Source organism: Schistocerca piceifrons, chromosome 1 (assembly GCF_021461385.2).
Source record: "Schistocerca piceifrons isolate TAMUIC-IGC-003096 chromosome 1, iqSchPice1.1, whole genome shotgun sequence".
Classification (NCBI taxonomy): Eukaryota; Metazoa; Arthropoda; class Insecta; order Orthoptera; family Acrididae; genus Schistocerca; species Schistocerca piceifrons.
In genome coordinates this window covers 742,956,021-742,973,003 of record NC_060138.1, presented here as the reverse complement: position 1 = coordinate 742,973,003, position 16,983 = coordinate 742,956,021, and the positions used below count along the sequence as shown (strand labels likewise).

At 44.2% G+C, this 16,983-nt stretch overlaps 1 protein-coding gene across 1 annotated transcript in view; it reads left to right on the top strand.

The window, feature by feature from the left end:
• The window catches only part of LOC124773714 (homeobox protein caupolican), a gene marked incomplete at its 5' end in the record, with an annotated part of 229,680 nt that overhangs the window by 61,913 nt on the left and 150,784 nt on the right, over window positions 1-16,983 (top strand). Inside the window, one exon of the mRNA XM_047249428.1 lies at window positions 5,910-6,010. Coding sequence (XP_047105384.1) covers window positions 5,910-6,010 — 101 coding nt within the window. The remainder of the gene's footprint in view (window positions 1-5,909; window positions 6,011-16,983) is intronic.

The window sequence follows — 16,983 nt, the reverse complement described above, 5'->3', positions numbered from 1 at the left end:
GATGGCCGAGCATTGAAATCCGCTGCAGTCTGCGGAAGGGTTGCACTTCTGTCACGTTAAACGATTCCTTTCAGTCGTCGTTGGTCCCGTTCTTGCAGGATTTTTTCCTGCCGGAGCGATGTCGGAGATCTGATGTTTTACCGGATTCACGACAGTCACGGTACAGTCGTGAAATTGTCATACGAGAAAATCCCCACTTCACCGCTAACTCTGAGATGCTGTGTCCCATCGGTCGTCGCCGACTATAACAACACGTCCAAACCCACTTGAATCTTGATAACCTGCCATTGTAGGAGCTGTAACTGATCTAAAATCTGCGCCACACACTTGCCGTGTGACATAGGCATTGCCGACCGCAGCGCCGCCTTCTGCCTGTTTACATCGTATTTGAATACGCAGTTTCTTCGGCGCTTCAGTGTAGCAGATCATATTAATCTGAGAACTGCCGTTAATAGGTAAAGAAAAAAGAAGACGTCATGAAGGTATTACATGGCACAAATAATTTTGCAGTCAGCAGCGAAACGGCCGACAGTAAGGGAGTGTCGGCTCTGGATGATCTCGAAGTAGAGCTGGAAGTCGCAGCTGCGATGAAGTCACGCGTAGAAACAACAGTGTGACGCAAGTGGGCGGCAAAGGCCTCGTGGTATCTGGCCACCCAGAAGCGGCGCCCGGAGACCGCGGCAGCGCGCGACGCCCTGCACAATTAGCCGAACACGACTCGACACTATCGCCCGCCCCTCTCCTCCAGTTCCAAATGACAGGATGATACATTGCCCGTGGTGTCCCAACGCTGGTGTGACACTCCGTCAAAACAGCCTCGGGTTGTACATAATACGACCTCTAGGTCAATGTCTTTGTGTCAACAGAGACCCTCGACTGCAGAGCGTATCCCCTCTTTGTTACATCAGGACGTCTCCACAACCGTTCTGATCCTTCACCACTTTCACCAAAAATACGGTTAATATACAACGGTTTCTTCTTACAATAAGTACCTGTGCTATCCGCATCAACGTTTCGCTTCGAAGCTCAGTCTAAGTTCAGTTACTGAAACAGCATCGCACGCCTGTTTCAGGATGAGTGTGAATGAATACGTGTCCAGTGTTTATCAATGCAGAATATGTCGGTAAGGTTTGGAAGCTGATATTACAAATCAGTTTCTCTTCATCAGAGCGGTCTGTGCACCATAGGGCGCTGCAGTCGTGGACTGTGCGGCTGGTCCCGGCGGAGGTTCGAGTCCTCCTTCGGGCATGGGTGTGTGTGTTTGTCCTTAGGGTAATTTAGGTTAAATAGTGTGTAAGCTTGGGGACTGATGACCTTAGCAGTTAAGTCCCATAAGACTTCACACACATTTGTGCACCATATTCCGCTCCAAAACAAATGAAAACACGCTCCACCGATGGCACAGAACTCTTCTAGCATGTTTAAACTATTTTTTGTAGTGGAGGAAATTACAGTTAATTTAACATATTGCCCGCATCTCGTGGTCGTGCGGTTGCGTTATCGCTTCCCACGCCCGGGTTCCCGGGTTCGATTCCCGGCGGGGTCAGGGATTTTCTCTGCCTCGTGATGGCTGGGTGTTGTGTGCTGTCCTTAGGTTAGTTAGGTTGAAGTAGTTCTAAGTTCTAGGGGACTGATGACCATAGATGTTAAGTCCCATAGTGCTCAGAGCCATTTGAACCAATTTAACATAAATATTTAATAAATCAATTAACAAGGACGTATATAATTTGCTGACAATAAATTTGCAGTTTCAACCAATCGTGTTATAGTTTCAGTTACTAGCTTCAGTTCTCAGAGTTTGGACATCTGCACAGTGCTGAGCTTCCACTATATCTTCAGGCTGTTTGAAAGGCATGATTCGAAAATGTGAACAAAAATGGTTTAAATGGCTCTGAGCACTATGAGACTTAACTTCAAAGGTCATCAGTCCCCTAGAACTTAGAAGTACTTAAACCTAACTAACCTAAGGACATCACGCCCATCCATATCCGAGGCAGGATTCGAACCTGCGACCGTAGCGGCCGCGCGGTTCCAGACTGTAGCGCCTAGAACCGCTCGGCCACCCCGGCCGGCGAAAATGTGAACAAAACGGCATTATAGGGAGATTACCTTTCTACAGTGTGGATGAGTGCGACTAAGTGCCACCATGACTGTGCAATAGTATACGAGAAGTATGAAACAAAGACCAGTGATGCACAGATTTTATTTCTTCTCTGTCTCCAAAGGACAGGAAAAGCGCTGTTTATAGTAACGGTGACGCGTTTTGAATGTTCAGATGATATTTAAAACGCATGAACGACAGTGAACATGCTATCGGAAGCCAGCATATTGAACATCACGTCTCATACACGAATGTGGACTTCGGAAACTTTATCTCACGGCTCTGGAAAATAGGTAAAAATCTACAGGACACATGACATTGGAATACCAGTTTGGGGAACGCTTAAGTTATCCAGAGCACATAATTTATCGTACAATTTTTGGGCACTGAGCCTCACAGAAAAAGCTAGGTGCATCATGTTCCGTAGAGAATCCAATGACACCGTCTGTTTGGACTGCAGTGGGCAACTGAACATTGTGATCCGAGAAGAGAACAATGAGACCATTGAATTTAGACTGACTTCGTAGCTTATTACAATCCCTCTATTGTTGCATCAGGATTGATCGCCTTCTTACATTCGCGTACTTGTCATATGGAGCGCAATACGCATTCAGGTAGACGCCAACAGTTGTAGTGTTGTCGGATGCATTCAGCTGACGTGCGACAATGGCTGCTATAAAATAAAACACAAAAGCTGTGAAGTATAGCAACACATGGAACTGGTTGACCACTTCTTCTTAGTGGCTGATGTGTATATAACTGGATGCTCTATTTTTTTCTGTTCGACGACTATGATCCCAAAATCACACGGTCATGATAGAAATGACTGGAGGAGAAGAGTGAATTCTACTTGACGTTGTAGGCTTATAATTGGGTCCATATAAACACATGCGATCAGATGTCACTGGGCTCTGTCTCAAGAGATCTGAAACCATTGTCCCGTAATTTAGTAACCAGACGCGAAGCTGTTATTTGTGCTCACAACATCTGAGGACTGGAGTGACCATAATTATCGCCTAACAACAGCTGAAGGAGGCACTGAGCAGATGAGAACAGATGTTCGAATACATCAGTTTATAAACATACAGGAGGAAAAATTAGTCACTTCCAGGAGATACCGCACTAATATCTTATAACATCGCCTCTACCCCTGATGACGAAAATTGTTGGGCGCGGGAAAGAGTTACTTAAGATGTATCACTAACAGCTGAAACCATTCACTGACTGTTGGATCCTGCAGAGATACAAAGGATGTTGATAGCTTCGTTTCACCACCTGTTCCAGGATATCCTTTTCTAATGGGATCAAGGTCGAGTGCTTTAGTCTGCTACTCGAGGTGTCGTAGGATGCCTGAGTGTTAATTAAACCAGAATCATATATGTGCAGCCATGTAAACACGACATTAGGAATCTTGGAAAGCTGGAGTGTGCACAGAATACACATCCTGAATATTTAGAAGAAAGGGAAAACTTGGTCCCAGAGAATGTTGAACTCGTTCATATCATCTGAATGAGTCGCCACAAGTTATAGCACGTACAACACACCCAAAACTTCACAGAAACATATCCAGCCTGAAATGCATGTACCATAAGCTACAGATCGGACGCCTCCTTGGGCCGACGGTGCACTTGACGACTTGCATCATTTGAAAGGAGTGACTCATCGGACTCAGCCACTGTTCAGTTTCTGTGCTGTTTGGCCCGCTGAAGACATGCAGCTTTACGTGCCGCTGTGAGCAATGGCCTTTTGCGAGCTACCCTTTGCCAAATGTTTAGCAAATGCAGTTTCGTTCGCAATGTTTGCTAGGGTGGTGGTTGAGACCCATTTCCATTCACTGGCAGGGCAATGTCTGTTCAATTTGAATCCGATCGTCATTGGTAAGGCGTGACGTTTCCGGTCGCTGTCGATTAGGACTGTGTTACAGCCACCGTTCTTACACCGCGTTACGTGCTGAGAGTGGTACACCATTCTTTGTAGACACGTTGTTGGATATGCCGTTACCATCAATCAGGTGATTCCATTCACGGGGAGGTCACGGAACGTCCATAAACTACAGCTACTTTGTTCCATTCTGACACGAATCCACGTCGACCAGTCTTACTGATTCTATACGAGCGACCGGCACATACACACCACTTCACTACCAAGACTTACGTCAGCTGCGGAGCCTCATATGACCGCTTGGTTCCAGTTTTTCACGTCTATTAATCTCCAAAGCGACTAGCGTACCCTTATAAGGCGGAGGCTAACATTTTGTCTAGTGAACTTATTTGGAAAATTGCTCATTAGAATTCGTTTGTACAATACTGCCCTCCATTTCAGAGATACCGCACGTAGTTTTCGCTATTTGATCAAAAGAATTCAGATACTTATTAGTAGACTTTAACATGAGGTTAATCCACGCTTCGCCTTTATGATGGCCTAAAATTTGTGAGGACACTTTCACTGAGGAATCTGAATGTCTGTGGAGGACCAGTAGCCCATTCATCGTCAAGAGCCGAAACCAGAGAAACTAGTGATGTTGGACGCTGGGATCTGGAGCCAAGTCGACGTCTCACCTCGTCCCAGAGATGTTGCATTGGGTTCAGGTCGGGACTATGGCCAGGCCAGTCCACTTCAGGAATATTTTTGTTCACAAACTATTGCCTCACAAATGCTGATTTATGACACAGTGCATTGTCGCAGCGGTAAAATCATTGTCTCCGACCTGGTCTTCTGCTATATGTAGCACACAATTCTTTACAATGTCTTCGCGCAGGTCGCCCAATGTGGCGTCGAATGTAGTAAGACCTGCACCAAGGCGGCCGGATCTGCCCCGCAAGGGGTCTCCCGGCCAATGACGCCAAAAGTTCATTTCTATTTTTTCCATTTCCAATGTCTTCGTATCCTTCCGCATTTAGCATTCCCTTAAGCAGAAGGATGGGACCACAACATAACAACGAAAAACCCTCCCATATCGCAACACCACCCCCTCCAGCTTCATTGTTGACACTATACATGAAGGCAGGTAATGTTTTCCAGTCATTGGCCAAACCCAAACCATTCTACCTGAGTGCCACAGGGTATAGCCACTCCAAATCAAATGTTTCCGGTTATCCGCTGTCCAGTGGCGTCGTCTTTACTCCACCTCAAGCTCCTCTTAACTTTGACTACAGTAAAGTGTGGCTTACGAAGCGCTACTCGACCACTGTATTCATTTATTTTTATTTCACTAGCCATATTATTACGTTAGCTGTAGTGCTTTCGAACTCAGGAGTAGTTCTCCCCTCTGGTATCACGCAGTTTTTTTACAACTACACTCTGCTATGCTCGATCTTCCCTATTCGTCAGTACATGAGATATACCTGGTCTTCCTTTCACTGTGGTTGTTCCTTCGCGTCTCCTCTTCACAGTCACACCACCAACAGTCGACTTGAGTAGTTTCAGAAGGTTTGAATTGTCCCTGATGGATTTGTGACTCAGGTGACATCCAATGACCAATGACAAAGTCAGTGAGCTCTCTCGATCGACCCATTTTGTTGCTATTGTTTGTTTGCTGACAACTGACAACACAATACCCATCGCCCATCGCCCTGGACTTCTAGTGACCAGTCCCACTTTACGTAGGGGTGTCCGGATATTTTGATCAGACAGGTATATGTACAGTTCTCTGTATGAGTTTTGAGAGGAATCTGTTACAAGTGAAAAAATCATAAATGCGATGCTGACGTTGTTTCATTTACATTGAGAACAAAGGAAGGAGTTCACAGTGAATGTTCTTGACAGTTAGGTAAGACGAGGTGTACAGCATTTGGGATGGTTGTTGCAGGCGGGCCTGGAGCTGAAGGAGAACCTGGCGGGCGCGGGCTGGCCCTACCCGTCCGTCTACCACCCGTACGACGCCGCCTTCGCCGGCTACCCCTTCAATGGGTAAGTACCGCTCGCTAGCGCCCGTCTGGATAAAACCCTACACAAGTACTTCAGCGCACTGGGCTCCCACCAGGGTCTTTGTGGGAGAATTAGACTTTTCGGCGTTCAAAATTTCTTTATTTTCACACGACCGGTTTCGCACTGTTATAAGCCCATCTTCAGGTATCGTAGGTGTGCAGTGGTCCCCGAGCGCCGCGTGTACCAGGCGCGGTGTGCTGCCTATGAGCGCAGCGTCTTGTACGCATCCACCAAGATATTCGCTTTCTATTGTACGCTAACACTCTACGACCATCCTCCATTCAGTACTGACAGAAAGTGTTCAGTTTTAGTTCTAGGTTTCTGTTGTTCCACATGACGTTACGAACTGATATATCACCTATGACAATTACTCTCTATTCGATCTTCTTCTTTCGTAGCGACAGCTTTACTAATTCCCAGACCTACTGACGTACCACAACAACCTTCTGTGCTGGTGAAGAGGTTCTTAATAGTGTGGACTTTGTGTTTCAATTGAAGCAACTAATAGTCAACTGTATTCATAAGATATTTAATGCTGTAGCTTGTGTATATGTGGTTTGTTGTAAGCTCCAAACACACAATGGACATGCATTATTCAGGACACATATCCAGATTTCACATTCCTCAATTTAATCATTTCTCGACATCGATTACTCTAGTTTTATGGACGTTTATTTGAACGAACGCTGCATTAAGCAGAAGCACTCCAGTGGTATGTAATATGACTTTTTTCTTTTTGGTTTTCTTGACCTCATTTTGTCGAGTTCTCTGTACAAAACAAAATTAATTGTTGTTACAAACATATAAGTGAGGCACACCACAATAAAATCTTCAGGAACGAGGAAACCCTACTACGCTCACTTGTAGAAACATGCCCGACGGCGGATAATATCATCCATCGTATACTGGAAGCCTTTCATACCGAACAATGTAATGTAGCAGTAGTATCGTGAGATCACATAACGAACCTCATTTGCCATGTATGGCTACTTCTTTAACATCATCATCTACTGCTTCCGCGTCTTCTCAGACTGGGAAGGGGTGCTGTTACCTTCCATGGCCTCAATGACGCAACAATTTCAGTATTTCGCACTACGATGAAAAACAGAATAGAAGAATAGAAATAGACTCACAGACGGTAAGCACCTTCATTCCTCCTGTTGTCTAAGAAATATAAAAATTCTCACGTGAAGCGCAGTTCACTTTTTTTTTTTTTTTTTTTAATTTTCACTACCGGTTGCGTTCATGAAACCTCACCATATGACAAGTGTTTTGGACTTTATGGAGTGATTTGTCATACATCGGAACATCCATAAAGTTCCATACAAGTATGTCATCTGATGTTGATCTATGAACGCAACTAGCATTAGAGGTGCTCATTCATATATACAGTTGAATATCTACAGAGGTGACAGCACTAAGAGGAATATGCTCAAAATTATTCCTCCTGTCCTTCATGACGTCGATTACTAAATGCCTGGAAACAGTCCTCCGTTGGTGATGATGGCAAGATTTTAATTGCTTATATGTTTCACTAGCATTCATGCTGAAATCCGTTGCTCCAGCATTTTATATATATATATATATATATATATATATATATATATATATATATATATATATATGTGTGTGTGTGTGTGTGTGTGTGTGTGTGTGTGTGTGTGTGTGTGTGTGTGTGTACTTTTAAAAAACAAGAACAAGCAGTTATTACAAATATATAATAAGGTGCATAATTCTGAAACAAAGAAATGCAACTTGGAAGTAAGTACACCTTAATTCGGAAGTCACACGTGGTTAAAATAACTGTTACTTTGCATAAGGCAGTTGTAAAATTCATCATGCAGTCGATAGACTGGCTATAAACGTGTAACTGTATCAAACCAGTTCAACATGGCAGAGACCTCTAACGTTTCCTTGGCTGGGTGTCGTGTTTATTCAACTGACTTAAGCGACAATCACGACGCCCAATCACCACCACTCTATGGATAAGGCACACAGTAGAACTGACACGAATCCCAGACGGATGCATGTCACACCATTAGAAAGGTTGCAACGCCAGGTATCCAGCCAGATTTCTAGAATACTGAGGATTCGTGCAGTGACTGGTTAATTGACCCTGAATATAAATGTAACGCATTGCACAAAGTTGGAGATAACAACTACTGTTCGATTATAAACGGGATGTTAAGGGAATCAGTGCATATATTGGTGACTGAAGACAGGGTACTGAACAACATTACAACAGTATTTACTTCATTTGCAAAACTAATAATTATAGCTATTTGGAGTTTAGGAGTATTATATATGACAAGAGCAAGCCATTGATGTTTATTTTCGCCTGGACACAGGTCAGACGTTGCGAGTGTGGATGCGTGCACACAACCCGATTAGTCTTTACATACAAGCTTAGTCCACTTAGTGGTGCATTACTACTATGCAGAAAACATCAGGTAGTAAATTATATGATGCATTTGGAGGAATATTTTTACAAGCAGAGAAAAAACAACTAACACACTGAAGCGTGCACATGTTAAAGTACCAGTGATCACATTATCTACAGTTATAGCCCTGCACAAGCGACAAGTCTCTGTAAACAGTAACAGTTATAAAATACGTAGGAGTAACTGTCCGTAGCGGTCTGAAGTGAAATGAACACGTAAAGCCAGTTATTGGAAAAAAAAATTCAGATCAATCACGTTGGGAGAATCTTAATAAGAAAATGTAATTCCTTTATGAAAGTCAGAGACTTTCAAGACATTTGCTCGATCAATTCTTGACTCCTGTTCTTAAATCCGATACTCTAAGCAAGTTGGGTTAATAGAACAGATAGAGAATACCCAACAAAGAGCCGCGCGTTTGTCTCAGACAATACCCAACGAAGAGCCTCGCTTATCGTCTCGGGATCGCTTAACCGGGGCGAAAGTGATACGGCGACGTTCAACAGACTAAAGTGAAAGAGACTATAACAAGTTCTACTACTGAAATTCTGAGAGTGCACCTTCCAAGAAGAGTCGGAAAACATGTTACTTCTTCCCATACATATAATCCGAAATGACACAATGAGAAAACCAGAAAAATTTGTGCCGATCGGGAAGTTTATCAACATCATTCTTCACACGCACCATTCGCTAATGAAACAGGGAATAGAGGAAAAAAAATAGTCACACTAGGAGTTTTCTCCGTCACAAATTCTAAGGTGGCTTACACAATAAGTCCCGGGTGGTTGTAATTAAAATTCAGCTACTCACAGGGGTCCAGAGTGGGCTGTAACTATCGTATGACAGCGAAATTTGGCAGTTATTCTAATGCTTTAATGCGGAACCGATTTACGCTGGAGAAAGGTAGTTCCAGTTTAGGTCACCAGGTGCAAATCTGGCTCTGTGAGTGCAATAAAGACAGGTAGAAGTGTTTCTGTATGTAATGGATTAGGAACGGGACGTGAGCACTAAAGATCAAACAAGTGAGAAAGATAACATGTCGGTTTTATTATTAACCGCTGCTTACACAACTTGTTCAATATGAGCACCGGAGACGTCGACGAGATGCTGTGCAGCTCCAGATTTGCACCTGGTGGCCATCATCGGAACTAGTTTTTTTTCCCTGACGTAAACCGGTTCCGCATTAACACATCAGCATACGTACAGAGTTTCGGTGCCATAGAATAATTACAGTCCGCACTGGACCTCTGTGAGTTGCTGCACTGTAATTATAACTATGCATTAAGTAGATGTAGAAGGTGAGTCCATGTTGGAGGTTGGGTTGGGTTGTTTTGGGGGAGGAGACCAGACAGCGAGGTCATCGGTCTCATCGGATTAGGGAAGGGCGGGGAAGGAAGTCCGCCGTGCCCTTTCGAAGGAACCATCCCGGCATTTGACTGGAACGATTTAGGGAAATAACGGAAAACCTAACTGAGGATGGCCGGACACAGGACTGAACCGTCGTCCTCCCGAATGCGAGTCCAGTGTGCATGTTGGAGGGTTATAAACAACAGATCCTCGACAAAGAAAGCGGTATGACTCCTTGAAGAAAGGGATATTAAGCTGTTTGGGAAGTGAGTGCAGTGCTCTGTTGCTGTGTGCGAAATACCGAGATACTGGTAACTTCAGGTGTTCAGTAGTCACCATGTCTGGCTGCTGTGTGGCGGATCCTGGTTCGATTACCGCTACTGATTTTTTCTTGGTAGAAGAACTGGAACGGAGTGCACTGAGCCTCGTGATACCAACTGAGGACCTATTCCAGTGAGAAGTAGCTGTTTCAAGGTCAAGAAAGCCAGTATCGACAGGGAATGTCGTGTGCAGACACCTTGCCAGTCCATGCTGCATCCGAATTACGCCATTGGCAGATCATGTCGAGGCGGTCGATCGGTCCCGATTGGCCCGTCTCGGCCAGAACACGAATCTATGGCTACTTTGCTTTGGTGACTTCAAGTAAAGCCGTTCCAAGCGCAGCCCGTGGAGTGACTGCCAGCTGCCGTGGTCCTCCCAGAGAGATCCGTGCTTGGTCGGGCTGAAGCACGCCTTGGCGCAACGTCGCGGGCAGGATGAAGGTAGCCGGCAGTTTCCTTTCATCTGCGGACGGACAATACGGAGGCGGGTGGGTGACGAGTGTCAGGACACGACGGCAGCGTCCGGACGGCAGCCCCGCGCCGCGCCTTCCGGTGTCATTGTCCGCAGCGGCACGTGTGCCGGAAGCGCCGGCCGCACATACTCATGAGCCGGCCGCGCATACACATACACATGCGAGTACCCAGGCCTGCTGACACATTGGGCGAGCTCCGCGCTCTGACGTCACGTGGCCTTTACCGTCTGCGTCACGGGCCTTCTCTGCTACTCCGTTGTTCTCGCGAGCGTGAATTGTCACGTCAGCTGACACGGAGGGAATCTAGTATCGCGTTTCCATGTGATGGTGGTAAGCGTGACGGCACAGTGATTAAGACACTGAACTCTCTTTCGCCGGCCGGAGTGGCCGAGCGGTTCTAGACGCTTCAGTCTGGAACCGCGCGACCGCTACGGTCGCAGGTTCGAATCCTGCCTCGAGCATGGATGTATGTGATGTCCTTAGGTTAGTTAGGTTTAAGTAGTTCTAAGTTCTAGGGGACTGATGACCTCAGAAGTTAAGTCCCATAGTGCTCAGAGCCATTTGAACCATTTGAACCAACTCTCATTCAGAAGCATCGAGGTTCAAAGCCCCATCGGGCCATTTTGTTTGGGCGAAGTGTGAAATATAGGTATATACGTTAACATCTCTTGGATGACGATGTCATTAATGGAGATTCACGTCGAGGAGGGCTCAAAAATGGTTCAAATGGTTCTGCGCACTATGGGACTTAACTTCTGTGGTCATCAGTCCCCTAGAACTTAGAACTACTTAAACCTAACTAATCTAAGAACATCACACACATCCATGCCCGAGGCAGGATTCGAACCTGCGACCGTAGCGGTCGCGCGGTTCCAGACTGTAGCGCCTAGAACCGCTCGGCCACTCGAGGAGGGTGTGGAAGGAAATCACTTACGCTTCACTGAAAGAAATCAACTCAGCAGTTATTTAAGCAATAGTGACACCACATAAATCTTCAGCAGAATAAACTTGTTAATGCCAAGAAGTTGGACAGTTGGGGCTTATACTGAAAATTATTTTGCTGGCTAGGACAGAGCCTAGTATCATAAAAATTTTCCACACAATTGTGTTTCTTCTTTGCTATATATAATTGTTTTTGAAGCCTTCTATTGCTTCAACGTCAGGCATTTAGGCGTAATTATCGGAAAGAAATACAGTACATATATAAGAATACACTGTTGTTGTATGAAGACATCCTTTAATATGATAAATAAAACATTTCAACAAGCGCGCCGAAATGTCTACAGGTGTAGCAAAAGAAGGCCTCGAAATCGATTTAAAATAAAGTTAAACAACAAACACAACTTCGATGAAAGTTAGCACCAAAATAGCCCATGTGCTCCAAAACAAAGTATGCTACAGCTGGAGTCATTATTCAGCGTTATGGACGGAACAACCGTACTTTGCTTTAGGTTTCCATGATTTCCGTATCATTTGCCGTACGACGATGCTGAGGTAGTTTTGTCTCAATGAGGACCAGACGACTTGCGTCCACATCCCTGTAGAAGTTAACCGTCATTAATGGCCACTTCATCGAAGAGGTGTTAAACCACATACTTCGCCCTCCATGCAGGAGCCGTGTTCAAATTCCATTGCAGCTTATCAATTCAGCGATGTTCTTCTAGGTTTCTCTAAATTTTCTAACACTACTGTAGGTGAAAGCTGTGGTTCTACTATGTGCAGCGACTTGATACCAAGGTCCCTCATCTACTGCTGCACAAGTCCTGCCAGTGAAATTCAAAGAGTAACGGAAAGAAGCCAGTTAGTAAGTCTCTGGTGTTTGTCAAATTTGTTGATTGCATGGAAGTTGGCACAGTCAGTTTCCTCTAGATTATCACTTGATGTCTTAGTAATTATGACGTTAGGCTAGAGTCAGAAGAGACTATACCTGGATTATGTGGTCCCGTCATTAGAGCGAATCTTATGCTAAGATAAAATATGTGTGCGTTTACATCCGCAACTAGCGTCTTTATAAGCCTCAAGAACGGTAAGTCCTACGGCGATTCGACATCGAGTACTCCCTTCTCCCACTTCTACCACAATAATAGCACGGAAATCCTAACAGATCGAAGTAAGACAGCAGTAACACGTCTCCATCAGGACGTCCTCAATAACAGTAGAACATGCACTAAACGCTCACTTAGCCAGTGCTGCAAAAGCTAAATTGCTGTTACACGTACATCTTACCATAGAACACCAGCATGGCCGTGGATAAAAAATGTATAAAATTATATAGTTACATTCATATGTTTTTTAAAATAAAGTAACTAAGATCCAGAGCCATCTTCGGATCAGATGTGGTGTAAATCTCAACATATTCCGTAGAAATGTTGGAACACGTTAGGCAATACTGACCTTACGACTTATCTTAGAAGAAAGATTAAGAAAAGGCAAACCTACGTTTCTAGCATTTGTAGACTTAGAGAAAGCATTTGACAATGTTAACTGGAATACTCTCTTTCAAATTCTGAAGGTGGCAGGAATAAAATACAGGGAGCGAAAGGCTATTTACAATTTGTACAGAAACCAGATGGCAGTTATAAGAGTCGGGGGGCATCAAAGGGAAGCAGTGGTTGGGAAAGGAGTGAGACAGGGTTGTAGCCTTTCCCCGATGTTATTCAATCTGTATATTGAGCAAGCAGTAAAGGAAACAAAAGAAAAATTCGGAGTAGGTATTAAAATTCATGGAGAAGAAGTAAAAACTTTGAGGTTCGCCGATGACATTGTAATTCCGTCAGAGACAGCAAAGGACTTGGAAGAGCAGTTGAACGGAATGGACAATGTCTTGAAAGGAGGATGTAAGATGAACATCAACAAAAGCAAAACGAGGATAATGGAATGTAGTCAAATTAAGTCGGGTGATGCTGAGGGAATTAGATTAGGAAATGAGACACTTAAAGTAGTAAAGGAGTTTTGCTATTTAGGGAGTAAAATAACCGATGATGGTCGAAGTAGAGAGGATATAAAATGTAGACTGGCAATGGCAAGGAAAGCGTTTCTCAAGAAGAGAAATTTGTTAACATCGAGTATAGATTTAAGTGTCAGGAAGTCGTTTCTGAAAGTATTTGTATGGAGCGTAGCCATGTATGGAAGTGAAACGTGGACGATAACTAGTTTGGATAAGAAGAGAATAGAAGCTTTCGAAATGTGGTGCTACAGAAGAATGCTGAAGATAAGGTGGGTAGACCACATAACTAATGAGGAGGTATTGAATAGGGTGGGGGAGAAGAGAAGTTTGTGGCACAACTTGACTAGAAGAAGGGATCGGTTGGTAGGACATGTTTTGAGGCATCGAGGAATCACAAATTTAGCATTGGAGGGCACCGTGGAGGGTAAAAATCGTAGAGGGAGACCAAGAGATGAATACAGTAAGCAGATTCAGAAGGATGTAGGTTGCAGTAGGTACTGGGAAATGAAGCAGCTTGCACAGGATAGAGTAGCATGGAGAGCTGCATCAAACCAGTCTCAGGACTGAAGACCACAACATCAACATCTCCTAACTTAGCTGTTGTAGCATTCCTGTCACTTTCCTGCCGAACTAGGCAATTTTGTGGCTTTCTACACTAGACGACTGCTATTAGACCGATATAATACGGATCCGATCACCTGAGCTGTGTTGTGTTATGAGCTGTTAAGGGTTATTATAATGAATGCATTTGGTATACGACGTGCCATTTCCTAATATCTTGCTAATGAATCGAAGTTGGTAACTGCTTTTTCTTATGATATGACTGACTTCCGAAATGATTCATTAACAGTATAATACAATACTAACACGTTGTTACTATTCCCGAAGAGTGTAACTTTGTGTTACTCTACCGACTGAATATTACTACATTAGTTTTGGATTATACCCGTTCGTAGATAGGTGCATCATCCGTGAAAAGTCAGAGATCGCAGTTCTCATCATCCTTCAGCAAAAGCATAACCGCCTGTGACAGTATTTCCATATGTAACTACATAAACGTGGACGCTGTATTTGTTCAATTCTGTGTTTTTAGTAACTATCACTTCTTAATTTATGCAGCAAATCATAGTAATGTATTGGGAGATATTCATTATTCCTCGCAATTATGATTAATTTATCACTGTACTTTCACGTCTATCTTTCATAATTAACATTGTAGTTTACTAGTGCGCTCACGTCTTGCATTTAGATAACGAGCAACGCACGCCAGCAAAAAGATCTCATCTCTGGACGATCTATTCATAAATCTTTGTGCTCTCACGCCTGCTAGCACAGAGCGCACTCAGAGGCCGGCGTTTACGAGCACAGGAATTACACTTGCAGCTGTAATCCGCAAGTCAGTGCTGTTACAAGGCGAAGAGCAGTTAGTACTGCAGTTGCTGGTTTTCTTTCAAGCTCGACCTGTCGCTCTCACGGCGTGAAGGCAGACATTTTGATGCTCGGCTGCCGAGTTAGCAGGCGCTTCCTCGGACAAGTTTCGTGTAGCGGTGGTGAAGACATTCATTAGGCGAGCATTTAAATTCGCTACACGCGCAGGCGCTCCTAGTAAATGGATATAAGTGCTGCGCAGGCGAGCGGCCGCTCCGACTCGTCCGCGGAGATTAATGGCATAACTGCGAGTCTCGCGTCGGCGCTGCCTGTCTGCATGAGGCCTCACCGGCCGTCTGTCAGTCCGGGCATGCGCTTTCAGGTCGTGGTGGATCGTCGTCACGAATCTCAGTGGCCACAAGAAACCTTATTAGCAACAGACCGCTGTTTCGCAGCAACATATCGTTTCCCAAGAAGTACTCGAGAACCGGTGAACTTCGGTACCACACCTTTTCAAGTCGAGCATCATGCAAATTCCAATGCGTAGACAATAGGGTCGTTCACGTTCAAATGTGACATTCAGTCTTATCCACGGCAAGATTCCAGCCAGCAATACTTCAACTTTCCACCTGCCGGCAACATCTGCACTAGCCTTCATTGAGGACACTGTACGATTCTTGAACAGTGCGATAGTTCTAAGAGAGTTTGGAACTTAAATAATGCGTGATGGAAAGGTAGCGCTCATCCGCATCGTTAATCAGTGTACGCAGATTTACGCAACAAATTCCTTCGAAGCAATCTCATTAGAGGACAGAAATATGTAGTATGGACAGACCACATTTGTTTGTGAAAGTCTGAGAACAAATGTTCCAGTTTTCCATATCACGCCATTTTCGGAACAAAGTACGTGTTATAAGCAACTAACGGGAATGAAAGGGCATACAACATTTGTTTGCACGTTAGAAGCTGGACTATTGCACAGTAGGAGAGAGTCTCTTGTTGGTGGTTGGCTCCGAGCGCTATGGGACTTAACATCTGAGGTCATCAGTCCCCTAGAACTTAGAACTACTTAAACCTAACTAACCTAAGGACATCACACACATCCATGCCCGAGGCAGGATTCGAACCTGTGACCGTAGCAGTCGCGCGGTTCCGGACTGAAGCGCCTAGAACCGCTCGGCCACCACGGCCGGCAGAGTCTCTTCTTGCTTCCATAGCGAAGGCAGAGGTAAAGAAGTCAGATGGCAGTTTCTTGTTACGGAAAATAAAAAGAATTTAGTCCTTGTTTATTATTTCTTACGTCAGCCAGCTATATTTTACTACCTTCAACTAATTGCAATCGGTTTTGGTGTTAGTGTAGTTACGCCCAACGAAGGGTACTTGGTGCTAAAGCATTTGTCATTTGGTCATTTGTGGATGTTTACCACATTCATTACTACGCTATCACCCTGAAGACGAAGCCTTCTGCTTTTGAAATCAATTACTTTTAGTGCAAAATAATGAGTGTAGCTAAATTGAACATAAATGTAATAATAAAATGGGAACAAATAGATTTTATTTTACGTAGGAATACAGGCATTCATTGCGGCTCCCATCCACTGACTTCCAAGAGACATCATTTGGCACCAGGATTTCATCCCGATTTAAATACAGCTGATAACTGGCTCAAATTGTACAAATGCGTGGTGCTATGATCTTAACGATACCTAACAGTGCAGTATCCTATCACATACGGATAACCTATAGTATCAGTAATAACAATAGTAAAAAGAGTAGTAGTATTAGTTGTTATTTTTGTTGTCTTCGTCGTCTTCCGTGCGAAAAATGGTTTGGTGCAGCTCTTCACGATGCTCTATCATGTGCAAGCCTCTTTATCTGCAGCCTATACCCACCTGAACCTGCCTACTGTATTCGTCTTTGGGTCTCCCTCTACAAATTTAACTCACCACATTTCCATCCAATACTAATCTGATGATTTCTTGATTACTCAGAGTGTCTCTTATGAAGCGATCCTTCCCTTTAATCGAGTTATGCCACAGATTTCTTTTTTCTCCAATTCTAT